The sequence below is a fragment of the Bos indicus x Bos taurus genome, chromosome 24 (genome assembly GCF_003369695.1).
Source record: "Bos indicus x Bos taurus breed Angus x Brahman F1 hybrid chromosome 24, Bos_hybrid_MaternalHap_v2.0, whole genome shotgun sequence".
NCBI classification, from domain to species: Eukaryota; Metazoa; Chordata; class Mammalia; order Artiodactyla; family Bovidae; genus Bos; species Bos indicus x Bos taurus.
In genome coordinates this window covers 32752708-32777183 of record NC_040099.1, presented here as the reverse complement: position 1 = coordinate 32777183, position 24476 = coordinate 32752708, and the positions used below count along the sequence as shown (strand labels likewise).

Below are 24476 nucleotides of genomic sequence, written 5' to 3'. Positions count from 1 at the left end.
GTTATTGCCTGAAATGTCAAGGACAGCAAAAACTCTGAAACAGTAGTAGCCCGTATTACTTTTTCATGCTCTTCATGTGGCTAGGTCCCATGCCAGGGGCTTTCACACACACCATCCCATTTAATCCTCAGAACAAGCCCACGACGGAGAGAATGATCCCCTGCATTTTACAGGGAAGGTCAACAGGGGTCTGAACAGGCTTCACGTGACCTCGGAGCTCACCCAGCGAGCAAGGCTAGGCTATGTCATTCCAGAAACACAACATACCCTCGCTTTTGAGGGGTTCTGCTTCTCTCTGCACCTTTTTTTTTTTTTTTTGGTGGCTTCCTAGGTGGCTCAGTGATAAAGAATCTGCCTGCTAATGCAGGAGATGTAAGAGACACAGGTTCAGTCTCTGGGTTGGGAAGATCCGCTGGAGAAGGAAATGGCAACCCACTGGAGAACATGGGCAGAGGAGCCTGGTGGGCTACAGTTCATGGGGTTGCAAAGAGTCAGACATAACTGAGTATGTCTGGGTACAATTAGTATGTGGACCTAATTGTACAGAATCCTCTATAGGAAGAACTATACCATCTCAATGCCTGCCTACCAATACCTGCACCTCTTTTTTTAATGTCAGCTTGCTTGAGGGCACAGGGATCTGAAGAAAAATGAAAATCTTTTTTAAGAATGTATTTATTTTTAACTGAAGGATAATTGCTGTACAGTGCTGTGTTGGTCTCTGCCATACAACAACGTGAATCAGCCATAGGTATCCACGTTTCCTCCCTCCTGAACCTCCCTCCCACCTCCCACCACATCCCAGCCCTCTAGGTCATCACAGAGCACCAAGCTGAACTCCTTGTGTCATATTCCAGCTTCCCACTAGCTATCAGTTTTACATACAGTAATGTATATATTTCAGTGCCAGTCTCTCAAAGTCTCTCTCTGCCGCACTGCGTCCATAAGTCTGCTCTCTATGTCTGAGTCTCTATTCCTGCCCTGCAAATAGGTTCATCGGTATCATTTTTCTGGATTCCATATATATGTAATTGATATGATATTTGCTTGTCTGATTTCACTCGGTGTAACATCCACCTCACTAGAACTGACTCACATGAATTCCTTTTTATGACTGAGTACTATTCCATTGTATTTATGTATCACAACTTCTTTATCCATTCATCTGTCAGTGGACACCTAGGTTGCTTCCATGTCCTGGCTATTGTAAATAGTGCTGCAGTGAACATTGGGGTACATGTATCTTCTTTAATTATGGTAAAATGAAAATCTTTATAAGAACTAAATCACGCAAGTGAAAGAAGGTGACTGTTAACACAGTGTTCCACCCACATGTTCCACCCACATGCTCACTAGCAGCTCACTAGTGCATCCGTGTGAGGTGTAATAACCTTTACCCTCAGTTAACCAAGTGTCCACAACATAATCCATGCTAGAAGTCAGCCCCCTTCCCCCCAAAAAAATCCCGCACATGATGGGAAGATGGTTGCCTAGGAGTGTTTTCATAAGCACAGGGAGTGATTCTTTCACTAATTTCTTGTTGGCAGTGGAGTGTATGTTACTTCCCCAATAATATCTCTCCTCCATGAAGTGTCTTCTTAAATCCAAGGACACCTTACGTTTATATATGGAATCATATTCTAAAGATTATACTAATAATTTACAACTGAAACAACACTGAAAGCTCCCCAGGATAAGACTCATGTAAACCCATGTCCAAGTCATTTTTCTTCTCATTACTTTGACACCATTTTTGTTTCAAGTCAGGCTCATGAGCCTTCAGTGACAATTCTCTTCTTTTGCTTTCTTAAAAATGTACTTTTGATCAGCCTCCTGTGTGATCCAGTCTGCTGTTAGTGAATTGTTCTTTCAAGCTCAGGGTTAGGGCCCTATAAGTGGGGAAGGATGTCCAGGCTATTCAAGTTCCCATACTCCCTTGGGTTGTGCAGGGGGAAATAAGCCTGTAGAAGGAAATTTTTAATTGATTCAGCCTTCTCACTTCAGTGGCCATTTCTGAAATGAAGAAAGCTGGGTACAGGGTAAATGCTTTCTTGGGTGCATGATGCCTTTCCTTTAAGAAATTGACATGGACCTTCTCAATAACTCTGAACATGACAATACTAGGTTTAGTGTTCAAAGGACACTTGCCCAGTGTGGGTGAGAGCCTGCAGTTGTGTGCACCACGGCAACGAGGCCAGGCGTTAGGCATGTCTAGATCTCTCTTGATCAGTGGATGCCCGCCCTTCTCTCCCTTGATCAATGAGTGCTCTAAACTGGGTTTTGAAACTGCTAAATAGAAATGCAAAAGTCAGGATTTATGTTTCATTATGCTTTCTGTAAGACTCTGATGCTGGGAAAGATTGAAGGCGGGAGGAGAAGGGGACGACAGAGGATGAGATGGTTGGATGGTATCACGGACTCAATGGACATGATTTTGATTTTGAGTAAGCTCCAGGAGTTGGTGATGGACAGGGAGGCCTGGCGTGCTGCAGTCCATGGGGTCACAAAGAGTTGAACACGACTGAGCGACTGAACTGACTCTTCCCATTTTCATTAATTTCTCAGCTGGCGCTCTGGGACAACCCAGAGGGATAGGGTGGGGAGGGAGGTGGGAGGGGGGTTTAGGATGGTGGGACACATGTACACCCCTGGCTGACACATGTTAATGTACGGCAAAACCTACCACAATATTGTAAAGTAATTAGCCTCCAATTAAAATAAATAAGTTAATTTAAAAAACAATGCTTATCTTGTAGTGAAAACTAGTAACTTTTTTATATTAAAAAAACCTTTTATTTTAGAAAACAGTTATTTATATTTATTTGGCTTCCTTAGGTCTTAGTTGTGGCACATAGGAAGCAGGATCTTCGTTGAGTCATGTGGCTTCGTCTTTCATTGCAGCTCATGGGCTCCAGAGCACATGGGTTCAGTAGTTGTATGCGTCAGCTTAGTTGCTCCCTGGCACGTGGGATTTTAGTTCCCTGACCAGGGATTGAACCCACATCCTGTCTATTGCAAGGTGGGTTCCTAACCACTGGACCACCAAGGAAATCCCTAATAACTTCTTTTCCCCTAAAAAATTCAATTTAGCGTGATTTTCAGTTCAATTCAGCTCAGTCGCTCAGTCATGTCCGACTCTTTGCGACCCCATGACTCACAGCACGCCAGGCTTCCCTGTCCATCACCAACTCCTGGGGTTCACTCAAACTCATGTCCATCGAGTCAGTGATGCCATCTAACCATCTCATCCTCTGTCATGCCCGTCTCCTCCTGCCCCCAAACCCTCCCAGCATCAGGGTCTTTTCCAATGAGTCAACTCTTCACATGAGGTGGCCAAAGTATTGGAGTTTCAGCTTTAGCAGCAGTCCCTCCAATGAACACCCAGGACTGATCGCCTTTAGGATGGACTGGTTGGATCTCCTTGCAGTCCAAGGGACTCTCGAGAGTCTTCTCCAACATCACAGTTCAAAAGCATCAATTCTTCGGCGCTAACCTTGCTTCACAGTCCAACTCTCACATCCACATATGACCACTGGAAAAACCATAGCCTTGACTAGATGGACTTTTGTTGGCAAAGTAATATGTCTGCTTTTCAATATGCTATCTAGGTTGGTCGTAACTTTCTTTCCAAGGAGTACGCGTCTTTTAATTTCATGGCTGCAATCACCATCTGCAGTGATTTTGGAGCCCCCCAAAATAAAGTCTAACACTGTTTCCACTGTTTCCCCATCTATCTGACATGAAGTGACGGGACCAGATTTGTTTTCTGAATGTTGAGCATTAAAGCCAACTTTTTCACTCTCCTCTTTCACTTTCATCAAGAGGCTTTTTAAAAGTTCCTCTTCACTTTCAGCCAGAAGAGTGGTGTCATCTGCATATCTGAGGTTATTGATATTTCTCCCGGCAGTCTTGATTCCAGCTTGTGCTTCTTCCAGCCCAGCGTTTCTCATGATGTACTCTGCATAGAAGTTAAATAAGCAGGGTGACAATATACAGCCTTGACGTACTCCTTTTCCTATTTGGAACCAGTCTGTTGTTCCATGTCCAGTTCTAACTGTTGCTTCCTGACATGCATATAGGTTTCTCAAGAGGCAGGTCAGGTGGTCTGGTATTCCCATCTCTTTCAGAATTTTCCACAGTTTATTGTGATCCACACAGTCAAAGGCTTTGGCATAGTCAATAAAGCAGAAATAGATGTTTTTCTGGAACTCTCTTGCTTTTTCAATGATCCAGCGGATGTTGGCGATTTGATCTCTGGTTCCTCTGCCTTTTCTAAAACCAGCTTGAACATCTGGATGGGAGAGTCATGGTGGGGAGATCTGACAGAATGTGGTCCCCTGGAGAAGGAAATGGCAAATCACTTCAGTTTTCTTGCCTTGAGAACCCCATGAACATTATGAAAAGGCAAAAATGATAAGATACTGAAAGGGGAACTCCCCGGGTTGGTAGGTGCCCAGTATACTACTGGAGATCAGTGGAGAAATAACTCCAGAAAGAATGAAGGGGTGGAGCCAAAGCAAACACAATACCCAGTTGTGGATGTGACTGGTGATAGAAGCAAGGTCCAATGCTGTAAAGAGCAATATTGCATAGGAACCTGGAATGTTAGGTCCATGAATCAAGGCAAATTGGAAGTGGTCAAACAGGAGATGGCAAGAGTGAATGTCGACATTCTAGGAATCAGTGAACTAAAATGGACTGGAATGTGTGAATTTAACTCAGATGACCATTATATCAACTACTGTAGGCAGGAATCCCTTAGAAGAAATGGAGTAGCCATCATAGTCAACAAGAGAGTCCGAAATGCAGTACTTGGATGCAATCTCAAAAACGACAGAATGATCTCTGTTCATTTCCAATCAAACCATTCAATATCCCGGTAATCCAAGCCTATGCCCCAACCAGTAATGCTGAAAAAGCTGAAGTTGAACGGTGCTATGAAGACCTACAAGACCTTTTAGAACTAACACCCAAAAAAGATGTCCTTTTCATTAGAGAGGACTAGAATGCAAAAGTAGGAAGTCAAGAAACACCTGGAGTAACAGGCAAATTTGGCCTTGGAATATGGAATGAAGCAGGGCAAAGGCTAGTAGAGTTTTGCAAAGAGAACACACTGCTCATAGCAAACACCGTCTTCCAACAACACAAGAGAAGACTCTACACATGGACATCACCAGATGGTCAACACCAAAATCAGATTGATTATATTCTTTGCAGCCAAAGATGGAGAAGCTCTAAACAGTCAGCAAAAACAAGACCGGAAGCTGACTGTGGCTCAGATCATGAACTCCTTATTGCCAAATTCAGACTTAAATTGAAGAAAGGGGGCAAAACCACTAGACCATTCAGGTATGACCTAAATAAAATCCCTTATGATTATACAGTGAAAGTTAGAAATAGATTTAAGGGACTAGATCTGATACAGTGCCTGATGAACTATGGACAGAGGTTCATGACATTGTACAGGAGACAGGGATCAAGACCATTCCCATGGAAAAGAAATGCAAAACAGCAGAATGGCTGTCTGAGGAGGGCTTACAAATAGCATGATTTTACCTTGTCCACAAATCATCTTTGGTAGGGACTGAGTGAAAACTAACTTTGAGTGCTCACTCATTGTCATTGGGTTGGTTCTAGAAATGAGGAAGGCACAGCATCATCAAAGGATGATGACTTGGGAAGGCACACAGTCACCATGATAGCCCTCAGTCTCTTTCACAGTAGGTTATTGGGATCTGAGTACCGGTGGTAGACTTTAGAGCTGCTTTGTCATGGAGCAGTTTGCTTATCCAGCTGATACTTGGTTTTAAGGAAAAAACACTGAAAGATCCGTTTCTGCTCTTGATTGGTGAGCTGAAGCCTGAGGGTCAAGTGAAATGTGATTGTTTCTGTTTGGCTCTTCCTGAAGGCTTACAGGATAAGCGAATTTTAAGGCTAACTTGAGATATTATTGGCATTATCTTCATGGCATCCAGACACTGGTGTTTCATTAATCTTCCCAAATGATCATGTAGCTAGGTATCAGATGGTGGCATCCTTCATTTACTGATGAATTGCTCAGAGAGGATGTGACATAGCTCTTCTCAGACGCTTATTGCAAGGCCTTTAAGCTCCCAAGTCAGTTTATGAAAACTCATAGCGTTCAGTTGACGAATTTGCTTGCAGAAAATCTTTTTTTCTTTTCAGTGCACATTTAGGTTAGAGATAGGGCCTCTTGAGATCTTTTTTTTTTTTTTTTTAAGGCTTTTTTTTTTTTAATTGGAAGATAGTTGCTTTACAATGTTGTGTTGGTTTCTGCCATACAACAACATGAATCAGCCACAGGTACACGTATGTCCCCTCCCTCTGAAACCTCCCTCCCACCCCACACCCTTGTGGTTTTTTTATCCACGAGCTCCTAGGGAACATGGTCTGGGGGCTCCTAATTTTGGCAAGTGGATCCAGTGACCTGGACTTCGCTTCTTTGGTGACTCAGAACTTCCCGTTGTTTGAACAGCTGCTTCTGTGCCAGCTTGCCTTTGTCCAGGATGACCGACTCAACCCCAGCTGATAAGTGTTCATTTTCCTTTACGTTTTTTGCAAATCAAGTGCAGGTACCTACTCTCTAAGTTTCGTGAACAACCTTTGACATAGTTTGCCCTTCATTGTTTGGGACAGTTTGAAATCCATGGGGAGGGTGATCTTGAGCACATCCACCCCATCCCACCCCTCGCATAGCCCTTGTGGCCGTGTCTTCATTATTCCATGTTGTCATGGTCTAACTCGTCACAGCAGTGAAGTTCCGCACCATCAGTGGTTCGTGGGGTCCTTATGCATCTTCAGGACGCCAAGCTCCTCTGCTCTTTGGGAGTCTGGGCCAGGTTGCAAGAAGAGTTTTCTTTCTTTGCCACCTTGGCTTCTCCCCACTGCGTGTCTACAGTACCCCCACCTCCAGCCTCCTCCACCCTCTTGTCTTATCCTCCTTACCTGTCCTGTCTCTAGGCTTCTTCCATGTGACTTAGCATGTAGCCATGAAGAATATATGGGTTCACACAGTACTTGGCGTGTGATAAACATTATTCAGGTGGTGGAGTGATGGTTGTTGTTATTGAGTGTTTAAGCCTGGGAAGTCATGTTACCAAATTTGCTCTCTTTTTAGGAGAAAGAACTCGCTTTGGTGTTGAGAGCTATCAATTGAGCTAGGCCTGGGATGGGCAAAATGAGTGCAGAGGACTTAGAGCTACTGCACAGTACCTGCATTTACTTTTCCCTGAATTTCCATAATGTACACAGCTGTTAGGAAGTGGACCCAGGGGTTATATAGCAATCTCCATTTTAAAATATGAGCTAATGGTTATAATTTTGAATTTTATATATTTTTCATCCCCTTAAACTTATGGTAGTGATAAGTCCATTACCATCCAAGTGATTAATGAATATTTTTCTTGGTTATTTAAAATTATTAGGAACAAGTCTACATTTCAGTAAACTTCCTATTTCTCTCTAGTCCTTTTTTTTTTTTTTAAACAATATGGATTGGCACAATTCCCCTCTCCTCCCTTTTAATAATCTATTTAGTATGTAATATACAGATACATGTATTTGGTTTTATGTATATATACACACCTTACATGGTGTGACTACTTAGTTATGAGACTTATTTTTTAATATTAGTCTTTCATTGCTCAAATATTTGAATGAATGACAGTTGATGGACATGTTCTAAAGAAGTTACTTAATGCAGTTTGGGAACATTTGTGAAACTGTCTTCCAAGCTTGCACCCATACTTTCTGTGTCCTGCATGCTGGCATGGAAAAACCACAGGTTTTGTTCTTCAGGAGCAGAAATGGATCTCCCACGAAACTGGAGCTCAGTGTGTTTTTATCGAATGGACTGATGAGTCTGTTGGCAGGAAGTCCGTTGATCAGGGTGAGTGATGGTGTTTCTTTAAGGGAGGAAGCTGGTTGTCAAGGACTGTCACCTTTTCTTGGTGGCACCTCAGCCTGTTTCTACAGCCAACACAGAAGGTGATGATGCAGGAAGGTCTCAACATTTGGTGTCAGGGTACCAACTCAGATACTGAAGTCCTGATGGGCTGGCTAAAGAAGCATGACTCTAAAGAAAGAAATAAATTTACAGGAACTGAAAAAGTAAGTGGGTGTCCATGAGGTCTGTGCTTGTTGCTGGAGGGCTGAGCCTCTGCTCTCCCCGAGCTCAGGCGGGTGGGGTCTGTGCTGTGACAGCCCCTGATGATCACAAAGATGACGGCCTTGCTCCATGAGAACCAAGGGGGAGTGTGCACAGAGCCTCAAGGCAACAGCCTGCTTGGATTTGTCCTCCTCCTGCCAGCCCTTGCTTCTCACAAGGCTGTGTGATAGGATGTGGTTTCTTTTCCCCATGAGCAGTGCCCACAGGGACAGCTTTGATGGTTGCCCTTGACTTTGTCACCCTGGCGCTCCATCGCCTTACTTTCTGTTACCTGTCCGGTTCTGTCTGCGTGAAAGGCCTTTATGCTTCTGCCCCATCATTCCGTCTCTGGACCTTCCTCCCACTCATTATTTCAGGCTCTAGTTCTTTCTCTCTGTACTTCTACTGATGACAGTTAATTGTTTAACTGGTGCTCCCCACAATAAACGAGAGGTCTGTGTTGCTTTTTTTAGCCCCTCAGCTCATGATTGTGGCAGGGACAGAAAAGTGAAGGTTGATCCCCTTGGTGATTAATTTATCAGACAGAGACAAGAGGCAGGAGGGCTGCCGGGGGCTTGGAACTTAGGGGCCAGAGCAGAAATGGCAAACCCAGGGGGGCCTGTGCCCAGGCACCCATCTCAGGGGCATATGACTAACCAGAGCTGTCGGGTGGCAGTGTTGATGAGCAAGCCTGCCTCTTGTATCTGAACAGCACGCCTTGCCAGCATGAGGTAATGTTGTTATTTATAGGATCAGGAAAAAGGCAATGCAGGAAGAGAAGTAATTCCCCAGGGTTCTATTAATTGTAGTCTTCTCTTCCGACCTACGTGGTTCTCGTTATGACTTCGGGCACCAGGAGGTACAGCAGCCGTTTATTCTTAGGACACAGAGTGAGAGATGGGTTTAATCTGATATAGAAGGTGGAGGATCAGTTTGTCTTCACTTTCCAGTGCGCTAAATCCAGTGTGTGGTTTAATGACTGTTCACTGAAATGAGATGATGATAACTCAGATTGCTAATAGGTTAAATGCATTTGCTCTTCTTTTATCTCTACCGTTACAGGCCGTTGGGTTGAAAAGCCAGTAGAAGGTTAACACCGATTTATATCCCCAAGCTCACTAAGTGTGCATAAGAGGATGAGCTTTGCCTTGCTTACACGAGCCCTGGCCCTGAGGGCAGGGGTTAGAGGCAGGGTCTATTGTTAGGTGTCCTTGACAGCAATACCGCTAAACCGATTCCACAGCTCGGCGGCAATAATGCTGAGTCACGTGCAAGTGGGTTGTCACATCATGTCCTAATGCTTGCTACACGTGACAGGGGGCGCCTCTCTGTAAAACACACACATAATAGTTTATTTTAAGATGTTAAGCAACTTCATAAAAATAGCCCAGCGATAATTAAGATGTTTTGCTTCAAGTTGGTTTGTGATGTTTAATGTATATATATGAAACTTCAGGCAGTTTTGCTTACAAATCTAGTGTTTATGTATTTGAAGATAGTTTTTATAGATAAGTGCTATGGAAACTGTGTAGATTTCCATGGTTACTAATTTGATTTTTCAATTGTTGGGATATTTGACAGTTATATACCTGTGATTTCCCAGCATTTCACTGTAATAGAAAAGACCATGTATTATCTTAGCATATTTTTACTTTTTATTTTCTTAAATTATTTCCTTAGGTTATAGCTTCAGTGGTGTCATTGTTTGAATCACAGTTCACACTTTAACTTTTACTGAACGATGAAAGATGATACTCAAGGAATAGTGAGTCAGTCTAATCCTTCATTAGTTTGTACATGGTTTCAGCAGCAGTGTCTCAAATATTACTGATAAGACCTTCTGTTTATGGATCAGAAGACTCCGTACTGCTAAGATGGCAATACTCCCTTGATGGTTTTAGCTATTTCAGGTTCCTTGAGTTGGGTATCAGTTTGTACGTTTCTGCAAAAAAGCACACTGTGATTTTGATAGGGATTGCATTAAATATGTAACACAGTCTTGGAAACAAAGAACAAAATTGGAAGATGTGTACTTCATAATCTCAGCTGTATTGATAGTATTTACTGTTAAAAATGTACATGCAAGAATATATGCAAATGACCAACAAGCACATGAAAAGATGCTCATCATCATCATTCATTATGAAGAAATGCAAATCAAAGCCAAGTGAGACACTGTCTCACATCCACCAGAGTAGCTACAATAAAGACCACCCAATAAGAAGACAGGCATGTGGAGAAGTTGCACTCTTCATTCATTGCTGGTGGGAATGAAAAATAGTGTAGCCACTTTGGAAAGCAGTTTGGTGGTTTCTCAAAACATTCAACATAGATTGATTATATGACCCAGAAGTTCCACTCAAGAGAGATGAAAACATATGTCCATATTATTCATAACTTAGCAAAAAAGTGCAAACAACTCAAATGTCTGTCAACTGATGAAGGATAAACAAATATGTATCCATACGATGGAATAACTTTCAGCAATTGAAAAAAAGACTGAAGTACTGACACTTGCTACAGCATGGATGAACCTTGAAGACACTTTTAGTGAAAAAAGGCAAGTCACAAAAGAACATACATTGTGTGATTTTATTTAGATGAAGTCCCCAGAGTATGCAGATAGCTTACTTGGGGATGGGTGGGGAGAATATAGAGTAACTGTTAATAGGTACAGTATTTCTTTTGGGGTTGATGAAAATATCCTAAACATATGTTGTTGTAATGATTGTGCTCAGTTCAGTTCAGTCGCTCAGTTGTGTCCGACTCTGCAACCCCATGTATCGCAGCACGCCAGGCCTCCCTGTCCATCACCAACTCCTGGAGTTTACACAGACTCATGTCTGTCGAGTCGGTGATGCTATCAAGCCATCTTATCCTTTGTCATCCCCTTCTCCTCCTGCCCCCAAACCCTCCCAGCATCAGGGTCTTTTCCAATGAGTCAACTCTTCGCATGAGGTGGCCAAAGTATTGGAGTTTCAGCTTTAGCATCAGTCCCTCCAATGAACACCCAGGACTGATCACCTTTAGGATGGACTGGTTGGATCTCTTTGTAGTCCAAAGGACTTTCAAGAGTCTTCCCCAATACCACAGTTCAAAAGCATCAATTCTTCAGTGCTCAGCTTTCTTCACAGTCCAACTGTCAAATCCATACATGACCACTGAAAAATAGCCTTGACTAGATGGACCTTTGTTGGCAAAGTAATGTCTCTGCTTTTGAATATGCTATCTAGGTTGGTCATAACTTTCCTTCCAAGGAGTAAGTGTCTTTTAATTTCATGACTGCAATCAGCATCTGCTGTGATTTTGGAGCCCAGAAAAATAAAGTCTGACACTGTTTCCACTGTTTCCCCATCTATTTCCCATGAAGTGATGGGACCCGATGCCATGATCTTAGTTTTCTAAATGTTGAGCTTTAGGCCAACTTTTTCACTCTCCTCTTTCACTTTCATCAAGAGGCTCTTTAGTTCCTCTTCACTTTCTGCCATAAGGGTGGTGTTATCTGCATATCTGAGGTTATTGATATTTCTCCCAGCAGTCTTGATTCCAGCTTGTGCTTCTTCCAGCCCAGCGTTTCTCATGATGTACTCTGCATAGAAGTTAAATAAGCAGGGTGACAATATACAGCCTTGACGTACTCCTTTTGCTATTTGGAACCAGTCTGTTGTTCCATGTCCAGTTCTAACTGTTGCTTCCTGACCTGCATATAGGTTTCTCAAGAGGCAGGTCAGGTGGTCTGGTATTCCCATCTGTTGCACAATTTTCCACAGTTTATTGTGATCCACACAGTCAAAGGCTTTAGTCAATAAAGCAGAAATAGATGTTTTTCTGGAATGTTCTTGCTTTTTCAATGATCCAGCAGATGTTGGCAATTTGGTCTTTGGTTCCTCTGCCTTTTCTAAATCCAGCTTCAACATCTGGAAGTTCACGGTTCACATATTGCTGAAGCCTGGCTTGGAGAATTTTGAGCATTACTTTACTAGCATGTGAGATGAGTGCAATTGTGCAGTAGTTTGAGCATTCTTTGGCATTGCCTTTCTTTGGGATTGGAATGAAAACTGACCTTTTCCAGTCCTGTGGCCACTGCTGAGTTTTCCAAATGTGCTGGCATATTGAGTGCAGCACTTTCACAGCGTCATCTTTCAGGATTTGAAATAGCTCTACTGGGATTCCATTATCTCCACTAGCTTTGTTCATAGTGATGCTTTCTAAGGCCCACTTGACTTCACATTCCAGGATGTCTGGCTCTAGGTGAGTGATCACACCATCGTGATTATCTGGGTCGTGAAGATCTTTTTTGTACAGTTGTGTGTATTCTTGCCACCTCTTCTTAATATCTTCTGCTTCTGTTAGGTCCATACCATTTCTGTCCTTTATTGAGCCCATCTTTGCATGAAGTGTTCTGTTGGTGTCTCTAATTTTCTTGAAGAGATCTCTAGTCTTTCCCATTCTGTTGTTTTCCTCTATTTCTTTGCATTGATCGCTGAGGAAGGCTTTCTTATCTCTCCTTGCTATTCTTCGGAACTCTGCATTCAGATGTTTATATCTTTCCTTTTCTCCTTTGCTTTTTGCTTCTCTTCTTTTCACAGCTATTTGTAAGTCCTCCCCAGACAGCCATTTTGCTTTTTTGCATTCCTTTTTCTTGGGGATGGTCTTGATCCCTGTCTCCTGTACAATGTCACGAACCTCATTCCATAGTTCATCAGGCACTCTGTCTATCAGATCTAGGCCCTTAAATCTATTTCTCACTTCCACTGTATAATCATAAGGGATTTGATTTAGGTCATACCTGAATGGTCTAGTGGTTTTCCCCACTTTCTTCAATTTAAGTCTGAATTTGGCAATAAGGAGTTCATGATCTGAGCCACAGTCAGCTCCTGGTCTTGTTTTTGCTGACTGTATAGAGCTTCTCCATCTTTGGCTGCAAAGAATATAATCAGTCTGATTTCGGTGTTGACCATCTGGTGACGTACACGTTTAGAGTCTTCTCTTGTGTTGTTGGACTCTGTGAATATACTAAAAACCACTGAATTGAATACTTCGTGAATTTTGTAATACTTGAATTATATCTCAATAAAAACGCTTCCAAAAAGTGCTACTGAGGGTATTTTCAGTAGGAGTATATATTCTTTTTTCCTTTGGATATAATCTGTTGATCTAGTCAAGTTTGACTTTTGAGTAAGAAATGTTTTTATTTAATCAAATTCTCATGTCTAATATAATCATAAGTTATGTTTGTCATATATTTCCCCTTTTCTATTACTGTCATTTTGAGAACAGTCTTTACATTTTATTGTGAAAATTTGAACATTCAAACATACACACTTTTGTTACAACAGATTTCATTTCTTCAGAAATAATGCTTGTCTTCTCAAAGTGGGACACATAGAATACTTTTTCTTCAGATTGTAAAATGATATTTTAAAAACTCATATTCCCATACCTCTTTGCATGTGCAGATGGCTATTAATTCTGAAACCTACTCGATTCAGGAATATTAACATTTAAAAATTATTATTAAAGCATGGTTGATTTGCAATGTGTTAGTTTCAGGTGTACAGCAATGTGAGTTGTTTATATAGATACCCACTTTTTTTTTAGATTCTTTTGCTATATAGGCTTTTACAGAGTACTGAATAGAGTTCCCTGTGCTATACAGTAGATTCTTAGTAGTTACCTGTCTTATATATAGTTGTGAATATGTCAGTCCCAATTTATACATCCCTGTCCCCTACCCTCTGGAAACTATGTTTTCTATGTCTGTGACTCTACTTTTGTAGTATAAATAAGTTCTTTTGTACCCTTTTTAGGTTCCATGTATAAACAATATCATACATTTATCTTTTTGTGTCTGTCTTGCTTCACTCAGTTGGATAATCTCTAGGTCCATCCAAACATTGTTTTATTTAAGGTTGTTTATCTTCTTGTTATTGAACTAAATCCTTAAGATGGGTGGAATCTATTTTTATCTTTATTTTCTACCTATTATAGATGTTTTAAAATGAAAGTTAAGTGGCTTTGACAGTTGTGGTTCATATAACAAATACATGACTACTGCCTCTAAAAATATATATTATTTAGTATTTTTATAGTTTTGTTTCTGTACAGTTATCAGTTTGTCAGGTTCTGTGTATTATAAGGAAATTTTAATATCTGTATTTCTTACTCATTTCTGATGGTGTCTGTTCATTTACTCATGTCACCCTGTGTCTCGTTACTTTATATTTTTACATACATCTGTGTATACTAAACAGGTTCAAGTGAAATAATATGTGTACATGGACATAGTTATTTTGGATTAAGGAGGAACTAGAATTCAGGCCTTCTGTCTCAACCCAATTCTCTTTTTAGCTTTTATTTGCTAATAAGTTATATATATGTGTTATATATTTTATATATATTCTAAATGTAATGTTACGTATATGTAATAATAGTATATGTATCTTACTAGCAAATAACATATATTTAAATATTATTATGGACTGCAAGGAGATCCAACCAGTCCATTCTAAGGGAGATCAGTTCTGGTGTTCACTGGAGGGACTGATGGTGAAGCTGAAACTCCAATACTTTGGCCACCTCATGCGAAGAGTTGACTCACTGGAAAAGACCCTGATGCTAGGAGGGACTGAGGGAAGGAGGAGAAGGGGACGACAGAGGATGAGATGGTTGGATGGTATCACCGACTTGATGGACATGAGTTTGAGTGAACTGCAGGAGTTGGTGATGGACAGGGAGGCCTGGCGAGCTGGGATTCATGGGATCGCAAAGAGTCAGACACAACTGAGCGACTGAACTGAACTGAAATATTATTATAAATATAAATATCCAAGAGGGCTTATTCTTATTGGGCTTTAGAAATAAACTTACTATTTTTAAAAAATGAGTTGCTTAATAGAATATTTTTTTTCTACATTTTGGAGAAGCAAGTCAGTTAAAGTAATTAAAACATCATTAAACATTTGAAAGTATTTTTCAGTTGTTAAGTAGTTTTGAAATTAATTCTTTAATAACTTCTTTTATTTCTTCAATAATCTGAAGATGTCCACTTACTGTTATACTCATCTTAGTTTTATATTTTACTTTTTCTTATTTCCACATATTTTTAGACATATGACTATATCCAAGCATGTAAATGTGATATTACTTTTTATTACTAGTGGTGTTTTTATAAATTTATGCTTTCCTAGTTTTATGATTGAGCTTAAGACTTTCATATTGGTTTTTATAGAGAGAGATTTGATTTTTTTTTAATCAATTCATATTTTACTTCCACTTTATTTCTGGTTTTCCTTAATTTAGCTTCTTTTATAGTTCATTTTCTTAATATTTTATCATAACATATTTGTCTTATAAGAATAGTGAAATGCTAGTGTTCTTGTTTAGGGATTTGATTGTATCCCTTGAAATTCAGCCTGCATTTCGCTGGCTTAATGGGAGTGTTTGGGAAGCTGTGGTACTGTGATGTAATAAGATACACATTGTAGCTGAGGGCTCAGATCTGGAGGCTGACTGCCCATGCTGAGTCCTGGCTCCTCCACTCTGGCCCAGTGGTCTGGATTTGTTGTTGTTGTTCAGTCGCTCAGTTGGTTCCAACTCTTTGCAACCCCATGAACTGCAGCACGCCAGGCTTCCCTGTCCTTCACTATCTCCGGGAGTTTGCTCAGATTCATGTCTGTTGAGTCAGTGATGCTGTCTAACCATCTCATTCTCTGTTGCCTCCTTCTCCTCCTGCCTTCTATCTTCCCCAGCATTAGGGTCCTTTCCAATGAGTCAGCTCTTCACATCAGGTGGACAAAGTATTGGAGCTTCAGCTTTAGCAACAGTCCTTCCAATGAATATTCAGGATTGATTTCCTTTAGGATTGACTGGTTTGAGCAAGACCTTTAATCTCTTTAAGCCTTCTCTCCTTGTTGAGGTGAGGTCTATGGTTGGACCCTGGGTGTAGTTTTGCTGTTGAGGTTTAGGGAGTGGTGATTTTGGAGGTGTGTGCTGCTTTGGAGCTCTGAGTGCAGGTCCTTGTTGGTGTTTATGACATGTTGACAGCACTGCTATGTCTGCCATGGGGGCTGCAGCAGTACAGGCCACTGCAGCAGAGCGCCGGCCCTGGGGGAGCTGGGAACCACATGGCAGGGAGGCATGTCAGCAGATGCTGAGGTGGCCAGGCTTTGTTCAGTTCAGTTCAGTCACTCAATCGTGTCTGACTCTGCAACCCCATGGACTGCAGCATGCCAGGCCTCCCTGTCCATCACCAACTCCCGGAGCTTGCTCAAACTCATGTCCATCGAGTCAGTGATGCCATCCAATCATCTCATCCTTTGTCATCCCCTTCTCCTCCTGCCTTCAGTCTTTCCTAGCATCAGGATCTTTTCCAATGAATCAGTTCTTTACATCAGGTGACCAAAGTATTAAGAGTTTCAGCTTCAGCATCAGTCCTTCCAATGAATATTCAGGACTGATTTCCTTTAGGATGGACTGGTTGGATCTCCTTGCAGTCCAAGGGACTCTCAAGAGTCTTCTCCAACACCACAGTTCAAAAGCATCAATTCTTCGGCAGTCAGCTTTTCTTTATCGTCCAGTTCTCACATCCATACGTGACTACTGGAAAAAACATAGCTTTGACTAGATGGACCTTTGTCAGCAACATAATGTTTCTGCTTTTAATATGCTGTCTAGGTTGGTCATAGCTTTTCTTCCAGGGAGCAAGCGTCTTTTAATTTCATGGCTGCAGTCACCATCTGCAGTAATTTTGGAGCCCCCAAAATAAAGTCTCTCACTATTTCCTTTGTTTCCCCATCTATTTGCCATGAAGTGATGGGACCAGATGCCATGACCTTCAATTTTTGAATGTTGGATTTTAAGCCAGCTTTTTCACTCTCCTCTTTCACTTTCATCAGGAGGCTCTTCGATTTCTGCCGTAATTTCTGAAGTTATTGATACTTCTCCCAGCAGTCTTGATTCCAGCTTGTGCTTCATCCAGCCCAGCATTTCGCATGATGTACTCTGCATATAAGTTAAGTAAGCAGGGTGACGATATATAGCCTTGATATACTCCTATCCCAATTTGGAACCAGTCTGTTATTCCATGTCTGATCCTAACTGTTGCTTCTTGACCTGCATACAGATTTCTCAGGAGGCAGATCAGGTGATCTGGTGTTCCTATCTCTTTAAGAATTTCCCACAGTTTGTTGTGATCCACACAGTCAAAGGCTTTGGCATAGTCAATAAAGCAGAAGTAAATGTTTTTCTGCAACTCTCTTGCTTTTTTTGATGATCCAGCGGATGTTGGCAATTTGATCTCTGGTTCCTCTGCCTTTTCTAAATCCAGCTTGAACATCTGGAAGTTCATGGTTCGCATACTGTTGAAGTCTGGCTTGGAGAATTTTGGGCATTATTTTGCTTCCGTGTGAGATGAGTGCAATTGTGCGGTAGTTTGAGCACTCTTTGGCATTGCCTTTCTTTGGGATTGGAATGAAAACTGACCTTTTCCAGTCCTGTGGCCACTGCTGAGTTTTCCAAATGTGCTGGCATATTGAGTGCAGCACTTCCACAGCATCATCTTTTAGGATTTGAAATAGCTCAACTGGGATTCCATCACCCCCACTAGCTTTGTTCGTAGTGATGCTTCCTAAGGCCCACTTGACTTTGCATTCCAGGATGTCTGGCTATAAGTGAGTGATCACACCATCATGGTTATCTGGGTCATGATCTTTTTTTGAATAATTGTTCTGTGTATTCTTGCCACCTCTTCTTAATATCTTCTGCTTCCATTAGGTCCATACCGTTTCTGTCCTTTATTGTGCCCATCTTTGCATGAAGTGTTCTGTTGGTATCTCTAATTTTCTTGAAGAAATCTCTAGTCTTTCCCATTCTGTTGTTTTCCTCTATTTCTTTGCATTGATCACTGAAGAAGGCCAGGCTTTGAGAAATACAGAAACAGGCCTGTAGGAAGGGCAAGCAGGATGTGGGTCACCCTTGGTGCAACCCTCATCTTCTAAGGAAGATGACCCAGGAGAGGGAATATTAAGATTGGCTCTTGAAGAGTCAGTAGGAGTTTCCAGATAGATATGGGAGCATGGGGTACGATCCTGCATTCAAGCCTAGACCCAAGAAGAGGCCCCACGATGAGAGGTCCAGGCTCAAGGGGGCTGGAGCATTTGGTGGAGAGATGCTGGTGGAGTTGGGGTGACCCCAGAAGCAACAGATGATCTGAATTCTTTCTTATTCCCACTCTCTGCTCTTACAGAGGAGTTTCTTATACATGTTATGTATATGAAGCATGTGTTTTCCTTTGCTCTCAGAGTTGCATTTATGATTATGCTTGTTTTCATTTCTGTTTACTCTGGGGTGGATTTTTCCTTCAATTTGGATTGAAAAGATGATCACTGTATTTTAATTGTTTTTCTTCCATTTTTAAAAGCAGGTTGTGTATCCACACAGGTGGCGTTCTGGGTCTTTGTTCTCTCTCTCCTAAGGCCAGTAAGTGTCCGGCAAACTCCCATTGCTGGGTTTCACAGAGCTAGTTTTAAGAAATAGTGTTCCCCACTTTGGAGAAGGCAGTGGCACCCCACTCCAGCACTCTTGCCTGGAAAATCCCATGGACGGAGGAGGCTGGTGGGCTGCAGTCCATGGGGTCATGAAGAGTCGGACACAACTGAGCGACTTCACTTTCACTTTTCACTTTCATGCATTGGAGGAGGAAATGGCAACCCACTCCAGTGTTCTTGCCTGGAGAATCCCAGGGACGGGGGAGCGTGCTGGGCTGCCGACTCTGGCGTCGTGCAGAGTCGGACACGACTGAAGAGACTTGGCAGCAGCAGTTCCCCACTTTAGCTACCCCTGTCCAGAGCTCTTCTTCGAAATTTTGTGTTTTCTCATAGTATTGCATTGAACTCTTCCGTTTTTCTTTATGATTCTGGACTCTCAGCGGGTGGGCACGCTGGTTTCTTCAATCTGTTTGTTTCTTTGTTTCTTGTGCTAGTCCTCATTTTTCTGTGGCTCTGGGAGTTTGTTGTCATTGTTCAGAGCTTCAGGTTTTGACATGTAGCATTGTAAAAAGATCTTCCCTGGCGGTTCAAACAGTAAAGAGTCTGCCTGCCATGTGAAAGATCCCCTGGAGAAGGACATGGCAACCCACTCCAGTATTCTTGCCTGGAGAATTCTGTGGACAGAGGAGCCAGGAGGGCGGCAGTCCATGGGGTCGCAAAGAGTCCAACAAGACCGAGCAACTCACACACACACACACACACATACACATTGTAGAAAGAGCGCTGGACTAAAAGTCTGAAGGTCTGGTTTTGGCTCTTTCATGAAGAATGAAAACCCTGTCTACTTCCACATGGTTGCTCACATGTCGAACAGTTTTGAAGAGCAGTGAGACCTCGGTGAAGCCACTCAGTCTTCTCTGGCTCTAGTCCTTTACCTGGAAAATCAGGAGGGTTGAAATAAATCAGTGTTTTCCTGAAGTATCTTCCTTGGAGCACTGATTTGATGGACTAGTTAATAACATCTTCCATGAAGAGGTTTCATATAATTTAAATTAGGATATCCTGGGGCTTCTCGGAGAGTTTAGTGTTGCATCATGAGGGAGATAGTCTGCATATCTGCTGTGTTCACCCAAGTTGCTTGACCAGGAGGATTCTTTTTCATACTGTAGCCTGTGAGACATAGAAACATTCAGTATAACACACTTGAGAAACACTGCTACGGTGCCGTGCTCAGTCATGTCTGACTGCAATTCTGTGGACTGTAGCCCGCCAGGCTCCTCTGTCCATGGGATTTCCCAGACAAGAATACTGGAGTGGGTTGCCATTTTCTCCTTCAGGGGATCTTCCCAACCCAGGGATTGAATTTGTGTCTCCTGTATGGCAGGAGGATTTTTTTTTTTTTTTTTTACCACTGAGCCACTATGAAGTCCTTGAGAAACACTAGGCTACATCATTTTTAAGATTTCTTTCAGCTTTCGAGTTGCATGCTTCTGTGAATGTACTAAAAGCCACTGAATTGTACACTTTAAAAGGAAAGAATTTTCTCCAAACTGTTACATAAAAATTTTTTCATGGCTCTTGAATTTTCAGAACTGTGACTACCTGGCATTTCTGCTTTTTACAATTTATTTTTTATTCCTCTTTGGAAAAACCCATATACCAGCTTGTCCAATTGACATCCTTTACAGAGAAGGTCATTCAGTTCTAGGAAAAGTTTTCACTTTCCTAATTATGGCTTCTATTTGTTCCTCTCATTTAAATCTCTGTGGATATTAATCCCCTCCATCAGTTTCCCAGGTTTTTCTGTTTATCTTGAATTTCCTGTTTTATTTTGTGTAGGGTGTGACTCTCTGCAGACCTGTTTTTATGTATATCTATGGTCTTTGTTTTTCTGGGTTAATTCTTTGCATCATCTTCTCCTTCGCTCGTGTTGAAAATTCTTTGATAGCACCTTTAAAATAAATATATCTTTTTAAAATTTACTGCCATCTTTCATATAGATTCCTCCTCTGCAATTTTCAAAGGCAGCATAGGGTAGCTGAGCTCAAAACAGACTCTTCCACTTCCTGGCTGGCTGAGCTTTCTGAGCGTGTGTCCTTGTCTGTAAAGAGAGGACAGTGCCTCCCCTGTCAGCCTTAAATAATGTAGCATGGATTCTGCAGAGGGCTAAGCACACGATGCTTGGTCAGGACTTTTCCTGTTTAGATAGGATTGTGTCTTGGTTGTAAATCCAATATAAAGCATTTGCCCTCACAAATTTTGTCAAAGTCATGGTCCTTACTGTTGAGGGACCAAGGAAATCCTGCAACTGGTACATTATTCAGCTCCTCTACCCTTAATGGTGGATTTGGTTACCTAACTCACTTACCAAGGAGGGTGCTGTCCATTTACACGGAGGTGCTGAAAATACTACTACTGTATTCCATTTGTGTGTAATCAGAGATTTGTAGCCTGTAATGGAAAAGGCCTTCTGGAGGGGATGCCAAGAGAACTAGAAAAAGCCTGTGTCCCAAAATAAAGTTACAGTTTGATTATTAAGACTGGAATGTGAATGCATGAAAAGGTGATTGTATAAGACAGTAACAAGGGCTAGATGAACGGGTGGTGGTTGTGGGTGGTGATGACTGAAGCGGGGCTGGAGGTGACTGGGAGGGGAGCCGGTCTGTAGAATGAGAGGCACGGAGGTGAGGACTGTTGGCTTTGGAGTCTTGCTTTCCTTTTCAACAGCTCTCCGTCTAACGTGCACGTGATAAAGAGTGCCACATATGTTAGCTTTAGTGTTGGCGATGCTTAGACCAGAATAAGCTTGTTTCAGCAATGATCTTTAAAGGCAGGGAGGGGACTCCCTCATGGTCCAGTGATTATGACTTCACCTTCCAGTGCAGGGGGTGTGGGTTTGATCCCTGGTCTGGGAGCTAAGATCCCCCATGCCTCATGGCCAAAAAAACAACACATAGAACAGAAACAGTATTTGTGTTTCAATTCAATAAAGACTTTAAAATGGTCCATTTAAAAAGATGCTTAAAAAAATTTTTTTAATGTAGCATAAGAATGTATATTTTCAACTACCTTGTTAGATCCCTTGGAGAAGGAAATAGCTCCCCACTGTAGCATTTTTGCCTGGGAAATCCCATGGACAGAGGAGCCTGGAGGGGTGCAGTCCACCGGGTCTCAAAGAGTCAGACATGACTAAGCCACTAACACACTTTGTTATGTCTAAAAAATGCATATTAGTTTGGAGACATGGTAAAATACAAAAGTACTTCAAAGAACAGATACAAATCTTGTATTCCAGAAATAGCTACTGTTTACCTTTCTCGAGGTTCCAGAGTATTGACTAGAATTATCAGTTATAGATGTGTGTCTTCTAAATAGTCAATCACAGTAAGCTCTGGGGGAGTTCTCATGTCAGAAATGTGTACAGGCCATGAAAGAGTAAGTGGGGGTTCACAGAACATCCCTGTGGTGTAGAAGTCTGGGCATCATCCACTAATCTGTAATCTGTGTAGTTGGCAGGGACGCATGGCATTCATCCAGTGCTTAGGGACTCACTGCATTTGCTAAGAAATGTGCTACAACGTCACCATCTTTTCTTGCTGACTCTCTTTCATTTCTCATGTTGTTCACATCAGACAGTCCCTCCCTTATATATGGGATTTTATTAGGAATTTCAGAGGACTCTTCTTATAGCCTTTGCACTTGATCAACATTCTTAGTTTAAACACAGAACCCATCAACATTTCTGAGGTTGATTTGTATGAACACATCTCAGGAATTCCACCTGTGTCTAACAAACTCTACTGACCGATTACTTAAAATGTCTTGAGAGAACGTGCCTGTGTTTCAGACTCTTGTTTAATAGAGCTGAGAATTCCAAAGCAGACACAGTGCCATCCACTGGGGCAGTGGCCTTCCCCAGTAGCTGAGTCCCCGGAGAGGCTGCCACCCTCTGTGCACCATCCGTGCGCTCTCCGCCCTGGGGTCTAACGCACAGAGTTAGGTGACACCAGCCTCATTTGAAGGCCAGAGGACGGGCTCTGAGCTGAGACCACTCTGTGAGTTGGTGCTGTCATTTAATGTGAAACACACCTTTCAGGTGGGACAGGAGAAAACTGCTCACTTGGGAAGCGGAGTCTTGGCGCTTCAGCCTCAGGGTTGTCTGGAACTTGCTTTCCCTCTGGCACTAGAGTTTGGGCCAGGCCCCTGAAACAACTTGGCCTTGTTTCCATTTTTGCTTTTTTTTTTTGCAACTCTAGAAATGGGACTTTTTGCTCAGTCGGTGAATCAAGAGAATCCTGTCAGCTTGCTATTGCTAGTGAAAATCTTTGAGTAAACAGGATGTGACACTGCGCTTATCGTGCTGACTCTGAAAATCATTCATCCTTACCGTGTCTTCACAGTGTGCTCTGAGAGCTATACGTTCATTCTTTCGTTCATTTATTTGGCTTCGCTGGGGCTTAGTGGCAGGCCACGAGGTCTTTGATCTTTGTTGTGGCACGGGGATCTTTTTCAGTTGCAGCGTGTGGGGTCTAGTTCCCAGATCAGGGGTTGAACCCAGGCCCCCAGCATTGGGAGCACGGAGTCTTAGGCCCTGGACCGCTAGGGAGGTCCACCATCTCTACTTTCTTAGTAGCTTAAAAATATATTAATGTGGAAATACCAACAGAATAACTTAATTGTTTTAAATTGGGTAGAAATGTTGCCCATGGTCTGTCTGTCCCTTTGTATTGCATGTTTTATTTTCTTTTGTCCCCTTCAGGCAAGAGCACTCACTTGTGTATTTGTGGTAGACTCTTGACTCAAACAGCTCTTACTTATACCTGCTAGATAAAATAGGAATTTCTCTAGTTTTTTTTTTTTTTTTTCAACCTCTAGGTGACCACAAGCAGAATTGTAAAAACAGTTTACACCATCTAAAGGAATGTAGAGGATGAAGCAAGTAAAATAGCTCGTATAATAAGAAAAAAGTAACTGTTGGGAACAAAATCAGAAATTAATACAAAAATATTAGTTGTCTAAATCCATTTATGTTTACCATTATCTCTATATAAAAGATTATAACTAAGATTAGGATGAAAAAGAAATGAACAAACTAGATACATAGCTAACTAAAAATATTTAAATGGTGATACAAAAGTAAAAGCTAAAGAGTAGACAAAATAAATCAGGTGTACGTGAGTGGAAAAAAAAAGACAGTAATGATAATTTCAGAATTGAAGGCAAAATATATTAAAGGGAACAAAGCTGGTTTCAAATGTTATGGTACTTGACAACTAAACTGTAACAAGCTTAAAGTTATTTCTTCCTAAGAAATAGCATTTTTTCTTAAATATAATAAGAATCTGGCAGAAATACAATTATGAGAAACTAACAAGTCTTTCATTCTTCAGTATATTTTATAATAAAATACTGACTTCTCTGCTCAGTTTTGCTATAATCCTAATACTGCTCTAAATGCAGGAGACCCAGTTTGATTTCTGAGTCAGGAAGATCCGCTGGAGAAGGGATAGGCTACCCACTCTAGTATTCTTGGGCTTCCCTTGTGACTCAGCTGGTAAAGAATCCACCTGCAATTCGAGAGACCTGGGTTCAACCCCTGGGTTGGGAAGATCCCCTGGTGAAGGGAGTGGCTGCCCACTCTAGTATTCTGGCCTGGAGAATTCCATGGACTGTTTAGTCCATGGGGTCACAGAGTCAGACACAACTGAGCGACTTTCACACTCTAATACTGCTCTAAAAAAATTAACTTTACTAATTAAAAACAAACCTGGAATGTTTTCCAGCGTTCTGAAATAATTTGTGAGAAGCTGAATTACTAATTA

General features: G+C 41.7%; 1 protein-coding gene across 3 annotated transcripts in view; it reads left to right on the top strand.

Annotated features, from left to right (window-relative positions):
- Positions 1-24476, top strand: part of TTC39C (tetratricopeptide repeat domain 39C) — a 104825-nt gene that overhangs the window by 56895 nt on the left and 23454 nt on the right. Inside the window, exon 2 of one of the 3 annotated variants that reach the window (XM_027525793.1) lies at positions 7819-7909. The exons of the other annotated variants lie outside the window; for them this stretch is intronic. Coding sequence (XP_027381594.1) covers positions 7877-7909 — 33 coding nt within the window. The 5' untranslated portion in view covers positions 7819-7876. The remainder of the gene's footprint in view (positions 1-7818; positions 7910-24476) is intronic. 3 annotated transcript variants of the gene reach the window in all.